General features: G+C 34.8%; 1 protein-coding gene across 1 annotated transcript; it reads left to right on the forward strand.

The window, feature by feature from the left end:
• Positions 1 to 1130: 1130 nt before the first annotated feature.
• Positions 1131 to 2868, forward strand: LOC131600448 (uncharacterized). The gene is made up of 5 exons (XM_058872610.1): positions 1131 to 1263; positions 1654 to 1776; positions 2303 to 2373; positions 2453 to 2539; positions 2632 to 2868. Exons 2-5 carry the CDS (start codon positions 1656 to 1658, stop codon positions 2866 to 2868), a joined length of 516 nt encoding a protein of 171 aa, XP_058728593.1. The 5' UTR covers positions 1131 to 1263; positions 1654 to 1655.
• Positions 2869 to 7831: the final 4963 nt, after the last annotated feature.

Here is a 7831-nt window from a genome sequence, read left to right on the forward strand (position 1 = left end):
TACTGATCAAAATTTTGAAAATTAACGGGAAGAAATTTGAAATATTAACGGGAATACGAAGTTACTTATCAAAATAATGAATATTAACGGGAACATGAAGTAACTGGTCAAAGTATTTTTCTATTAATTATGCATTTTGAATGAATCATTATTATAAATGGAGTTTGTAGTGGTTTCTCATTGGCCTACAAGACAGAGCTGGTAGTTTGAGAATGGGCTGATAGTTTGTAGTTATAACTGAGCCAAAATAATTAATTTTCTCCTTAGCTAGAAAAAAATAATCGATTCTCCTTAGCTGATAGTTTGAGATTGGGCTAATAGTTATCACTAATTGAATTATATAATTTGATTGAATATTTCTGTATTATAATTCGTGAATTTGCGATTTTAAAATTTTTCCTTCATTATAATTTGTTAAATAAAATATTACTATTTTTATAACTTTTTCAATTTTACCCAAAACTTAATCTTTTACTAATATCTTTTATTTTTCTCAATCACAATGCGCGAAAACGACGGGTACCCGTGCGAACGCACGGGTAAGACACTAGTTCTTCATATGTGATGACCATGTATGCATTTGTTAATAAATAAGTTTATAAATTGCTTTAATACTTAATCAAAATTTCATATGCAAAAGAATAACAACTTAAATGAAATATATAAAATTTATTTTTTTACTTTCTATTATTTAGAATTTTTTATTCTAATTTCATAATTCTACCTCTCTATTTTATTTATTATTTTTAATTGAGAGTGACTGACAAAATATATATATATATATATATATATGTTAAATAATAAAGTTATTTTATAAATTAAAAAGATAAAATTAAAATATTTAAAAAAATTAAGGGAGAGGGATAATAATAGAGATACAAGGTATAATTTTCATAAAATTGGAAGGACAGAAAAGGAATTGGGCGGGTCCAAACGGCCCAACGGGTTCAACAGATATGTTTTGCGGTTTAACATGGTTTAAAGTGGGGGACCGGGTACAAGTTATTGGACCACGGGTAGCAAGACTCGCCCGTGATAAATATTTGAAACGCTATCGTTTCATTAGGTTGAGGGGTAATACCAGGCAAGCCCCTCATTCCCTCTCTGTCTCTACGTTCTCTCTAGCCATTCATCCCTCACCACCGCCACTCACTCTCTCCTCGCCTTCAAGCAAATTCTTATCACCCATCACCGACGCCGCCATCGTTCATCACTCACCACAACCACTCACTTTCCTCACTTTTGCACACTTTTGTTTGCAAGGTAATAGTAGCTTTTTGATTTTCTAAGTTTTGTGTTTTATTTGGGTTCTTATTTGATTTATGAGCTAAATGAAGGTGTAAAGGGGGCGTAATTTTCCATATGCACTCCTCCTCCTGAAATGTCTGAGACAGCCGCAACAGTGATGCGTGCTGTCCGGAGGCCACGATCGTGCCACTATTGGCTGCGATTGGATTTTATCTATCTATAGTTGTTTATTTCTATTTTGTCATTATTATCCTTTTTGTGGCAGTATTTCTGTGAATAGGTTCAACTTTTAAATCATCCATTTGAACTATTTTATTTTCTATTCTGATTGTGTTTGTAGTTTCAAATTTTGTTTTAGTTTGAAGCTTTTTTCCTTAAATCTTCTCTCTTTCAATCTTCAAGCAGGGATGGGAAAGATGTACAAGAAGAAACAACATGTTCCTTCCAGGGAACATTCCAATAAGCAGGAAAACGGAATGGACTTAAAATTGGACTTAAGGACGATTATGAAAGATGTTGAAACCTTCAGTATATTCTCATCCTTTTGTGTTTTGAGTTTATTCAATGTTGTCTATCTTCTCATTCATTCTGCTTTCTATTTTCGATTGCATTGAAGTGTTTAAGTGTTGTTATAAGAAATAATTTGATTTGGATCTTTGAATGATAAGAAAAACGTTAGGCTGTGTTTGGATTGATGAAATACGATGGAATGGAGCAGAATGAAATCCATTGGACTCTTTAAAAGAGCATGGAGTGGAGCAGAGCATGGAATGGAGCGGAACATGATGGAATGCATTCCATCACTTACAACCATTTTAAAATATCCAAACAATGGAATGAAATCTGTAGTCCGCTCTGTTCCATTACATTCCATTCTGCTCGGTTCGGCTTCTTCCCATTTCGCTTTGTTCTTAAAAATCCAAACTTACCTTGTCCTTTCATTATTTTAAATTGGTGTGTTTTGAGGTAAATAAATTTTGATAAGCAAGTAAGCATATTCACTTGGTTTGTTACCTTCTTTGTTATAATGGATAATTATTGCGATATATCTTAGGCAACTCACATATGACATGGAAAGAGCGCAAAAAGATTGAAGATAGGAAGGTTGTTTCCCTTGGTGGGAAGGTGAGGTCTATTTGTTGATGCTCTATTTTCTATACTATGTTTGGTAAAAATGGTAATAATATCAGGATGCCCAATGCAGCCCCTCAAGAATCAGAGATTACCTTTAAGTGTGGCACGGCCAATGATGAAGAAACAAAAGCAGAGAGAAGAAAAAATGCTCCAAGAGGTAATTAATTTCTATCATTCCTATCTTTATTGGTTTGTAAAACTCTTACTTCCCTTATTATTCCTTATATTTGTCCCATTTGTGGTTTGTAGCGTATGATTCTAGGACGGTTTGGGGGAAAGGTTGGTGGTAGTATCAAGAGTAAAAAGCCAGTTGGAAAACACAAGCCTGAGGACAGGGGTTTGAAGTTAAGCGAAGGCCGTTTTAGAAATGGTATACTTGACGTGAAGCATTTGTTGAAGTCAACACCCACAAGAGGTCATGACAAAGGTAAAAATATGTCCAATATAGGGAAAGGAAAAGGAGGCAATGGGAAACATGATAAGTAGGGTGGTGGTGAAAAGCACGAAATGTTTTAGAAAATGAAATCAGTTTTTTTTATTCATGTGTCTGATTTTTATAAATCTGACATTATTCTTAGGGTATTCAATGTGTATGATTTTTATTAATATGTCATTCTTATGCTGTTCAACTTCTTTATGGGAAGTTAATCAATTTTGAAGATGTTTATATGGAGAAGTGAAAATAATTTTGATCAAATTGTAGAATAATTTTTATGATTCCAGTTATTTGTTTTCCATTTCATTTTACATAATTGAAGTATTCATTTTATTTGATTGTTTATGTGTTAGGGTTAGTTAAATGTTCATAAACGAGTCGATCAATCTATCCAGCCCAAACTAGAAAACACACAAAGACATCATTATATACCCAACATATAAAGATTACACTAATAAACCGACACATGAAAGGAGATGGAGATTCGGTTTATTCAAGAAATCTTTGTTTTGCAAGTAGCATTTGTTAACACATTTTTTTCATTGAATCAACTATACAAATATTGTTGGAATTAGACTCTAAAACCTTTGAGTAATTCCTTATTATTAAAGATGACAATGAAGAAAATAAGAATAAAAGTAGGATTAGGGTTTGAGGAAATTAAAAGAGAAGAAGAAAGTATTTTCTGCAGAGTTTCTCTCTGCCCACAAATTGTGGAAATTTTGTTATTCATTTGCAACTGCAACTTCTGTGAATACAGGTTAATGACTTGATTACAAATAATGAGGCTTACTCCCTATTTATAGATTTAGGTTAGTTTTCTCCTTAAGCCAAAGTTCAAAACTATAAAAGCTCAAAATACCTATTTTGGAGCTAAATCAAATCTAATCTATTTTAAATCTAAATCAAATCTATCTAGATTTAATAAAACAAACTTATGTGTAACAAACTGTTACACACTTCGACACACCTTGTGTTCGAGCAACAACCTGCTTCGACACAAGGAATTACAAATTAACACACCACCTAATTCATTGTGTCTAAGCTATCTACATTCATCATAGCTCTTAGTCTTCTGAATATTTCAACCAGCACTCCCTTTGTCATGATATCTGCAATCTGATTCTCAGTTCTGCTGTGTTTCAAATTCATCTTCCCTCTAGCTACCTGCTCTCGAAGATAGTGGAACCTCATTTCGATGGGCTTGCTTCGACCATGTGCTATCGGGTTCTTCGCCAGATTAATAGCTGACATGTTGTCGATCTTCATGGTAATTACTCCATGATCTTTACCCGTTATCTCTTCGACCAAGTTCACCATCCATGTTGCTTGACATGCACAAAGAGAAGCAACTATGTACTCTGCTTCGCACGATGATAGTGCCACTACTGGTTCTTTTCTCGAACTCCAAGCAACTGGTGCACCACCTAGCATAAACACATAACCAGCTATGGATTTTCGATCCTCAGCATCACTACAACAACTTGAGTCGGTGTAACCCACTAGTTTGCATTCTTTTCCCTCATCAGCTGCAGGAAACAGAATGCCAGCTGTAGCAACCTGCCCTAAAAATATTGATTTTAGAGTCGCCACCTATTCTACCAAGGCGAATAGGAAACCTCACGTAGTTAAGAGATCAGGGTAAGATACTATATTCAGGTCGAGGGAAGGTGTTAGGCACCCTCAACCCTTTCATAAAGGTTAACATTGCAAAGATAAGGGTTATGGCAAAACATAAAGAAAGATGACAGACAGTAAATAGAGTTAAAGGCTAATTATTTGAACATGATTAGAGTTTGGAAGAGGGGGACTCGCCTTGTTGCCAAGTGCCTACGTACCTCCTTAGGGAGGATCAGAGTCTACGTAGTTCGGGGAAGGGTTGTACGCCCTTAGAATTTGAATTGAAGGTGTTTGAAATTGTTTGTGCTTTGAAAAGCGTTTTTGAATTGTCTAATTGATGAGGATGGAAATCCATAGTTTAGTATTGTGGTTTTGAAAGGTTTTGAGAAGTGTTTTAGGATGTGGGCGTACAATCCTGATTTTGTACTATTAACCGCAATGATCAATAAATTTGATCACCATAGTTAAAAGATTGAAATTGCATCACTACCAATTTTAATCGATTGATTCGATTATCACTAATAATGAATTAAGGTATTTTTTTAATAATTTTTATAATTAGTTTGTATCATTATCCCTCGCAATCGATTGATTCGATTAAAAAGAATAATGAATTGAAGTGTGGAAAATAGAAAGGTCAATCATTGCGACTAATAAGATAGTCGAAACCATTTAACCGAATAGAAATTAATTTGTATTTTAATTAAATAATATTTTAATTAAAATTATTATTGCCCATAGCGATTAATCGATTTAATCGGCACGAACAACAAATTAGAACTTTTAATATAAATATCATATAATAATTTATTTATAAAAATAATAATTATTATTATTAATAAATATATTAAAATAATTTAATTAAAACAATTATATTAATTAAAATTAAATGTTTATCAGGGCTTTGATTTAGTGTGACAGTTTTGATGGCTCATGGCATGGGGATCAAGTCTGAACTGTTGGATTAAAGAGGGCTAATGAGCTAAGGGTTAGATCTGAGGGCGTATGGAGCACCCTCATACTGTGTACGCATGGGATAACCAGGAGATAATTTGTGAAAAAAACATAGGAAGGGCCAGGGATCGAACCCTGGACCCTGGGGCAAACACCAACGCGCCTCCACCAACTCAACTAACGTGGTTAGTTGTTCATAGCGTGGATAATAAGATACATATATGATAACTGCCAGCTAATCCAGAAAAAAGGCGCGCGCGTTTGAACCACCCAACACCATGATGACACATCATCATCGTCCCAAGAGGACCTGCAACTTCCTAAGAAGTTTTGCTACGAATCTGCTGCGAATTATTTCGTAGCATGTATGCTTGAAAAATAGCGATTACCACCTAGATACGTATAAATATTTCGCGATACCCTCCCTTTACTCGTATGAATCATACGAACTCAGTCATGCTATCATTGTACCTTAATTTTACGCTTAATGCAAAGCCCTAATTCGAAACCCTAGAACTTGAAAATGGCCTCTAATGGCGACGCGTGATTAAAGCAAGCAAACTCCACACAATCAATCCAGAAACAATCAGTGCATCAACACAAGCCAGAATATATGATCAAAGCCTCATGAAAGTACCTATAACATGCTAATCGAGTCAATGTTTAAAGCGACTTACTTTGGCAAAATTGAGACAATTCTGGGGTTATTGATGCAGAGGGACGATCCACACAGCTTCAGAATGATCCCACGAACCCTTTGCAATCCTCAAATCTCCTTGAAAGTTCCAAATTCCCCAAAACTGAAATCAAGTTCTTGGTGAATTTTTTTGTTCTTGAATATGCTTCTCTGCAGAGTTTTTGCGTCCCCTAGTCCCTTACCTTGTATTTACTACTTATAGGGGAACAAATTAGGTCAAGTGAGAGGCCCAAAAAGATCCTTGAATCCCTTCTTGCAATCTTGTGAAAATTGAATTTATTCTTTGAATTGAAACTTTCTTTTTTGATCAAATTTGCTCCAAACCTTTCCAATTACATCATGCACGAATTTGTATAGGAAATATGGTGTAATTGCTAATTAAATTTGATTGGAATAAGCCTTTAAATCATATCTTGGATTATCTCTTGATTTATTTGACTTTTAATCACCATTTAAATGAATAAAAATCATATAAAATCAAATAAAACTCTAAAATTCATGGTAAGTGATTTTAGCAACTTGTATAACTTGTGGGCCAAGGTTAGAACTTTAAAATTTAGGCCCATTTGCAAGAAAACCCAATTTAAACCTCTTTTATTTCACATTTTGCCTCAAAAAATTGCTCAACTTTGATCAAACATATCTCACTCAATTTTTAAGCTATGAGGGAATTCTAAGACTTTTTGGAAACCTCAAGATGTCCTCTATAATCCACTTTGGAATATATTTTTCATTTGGAGCTTTTATCTTGATCATATTCTCTTCGGGAAAAAACTGCTTTTGGAGGACGCCTGAAAATCACCTGTAATCTTTTGCACTGTATCTCTCAAATGAACCATTTCTAGCCCTGGCTTGTGAGAGACAAAGTTGTAGGGAATCCAATTTCCTTCAACATAGGCTTTGAGTGGGGAATTTTTGATGTTCCATGTGAAAGTTATGCCCAGTCAAAGTTGGGTTGACTTTCTCCTAAGAAACCCTAATTTGAACCTTTTTGTATTTGTTCATCTCTGAGTTTCTATTAATGGAATCATGATCAATCCTTGATCAAATGATGGTTATTCTTCTGTGCTTGATGTTTGACCAATGATCATAGGTTTGAATCATGCTTTGATTGTAGTTGACCTTCAGGTTTGAATCAGTTGACTGTGGATCATCTGGACTTTTGAGTGAGTAATCTTTGGAACTGAACCTTGAACTTTGAATCATTGTAAATGGAATATGGAGGGCAAATTTTGGGGTATGACAGCTGCCCCTGTTCAATCTTCTTGAACCTGAAGAGGTAGAAGATGATTGGACACTGAAATGCCCTGAAATTTGCTTGCGTAGGGAAAGAGCTCTGTGGGAGATGGGCTTATAGATGCCACCCATTTGTCTGGCAGGATACTTGTCTAAAGCATATGCTTTTCTGACCTTGATCATTTGATTGTATTTGCGGAGAGAAGAAGTAACGTCTTACATAAGACTACCTGAAGAGGTTTCTGGAATGGATATGAAAATTTGTCTTAAAGAAGACCACCTGGCAAGGTTTTTGGAAATGACGATGCTTGTCTCAGAAAAGACTACCTAGAAAGGTCCTCAGAAAAAGAATGTCTTGAAGAAGACTACCTGAAGAGGTTTTTTTGGAAAAGAATGTCTTAAAGAAGACTACCTGAAGAGGTTTTTAGAGAGGATTTGAAAACGTTTTGAACAAGATTACCTATACAGGTTATAACACGTCTTAAACAAGATTGCCTAGGAAGATT

This window comes from Vicia villosa, linkage group LG4 (assembly GCF_029867415.1).
Source record: "Vicia villosa cultivar HV-30 ecotype Madison, WI linkage group LG4, Vvil1.0, whole genome shotgun sequence".
Classification (NCBI taxonomy): Eukaryota; Viridiplantae; Streptophyta; class Magnoliopsida; order Fabales; family Fabaceae; genus Vicia; species Vicia villosa.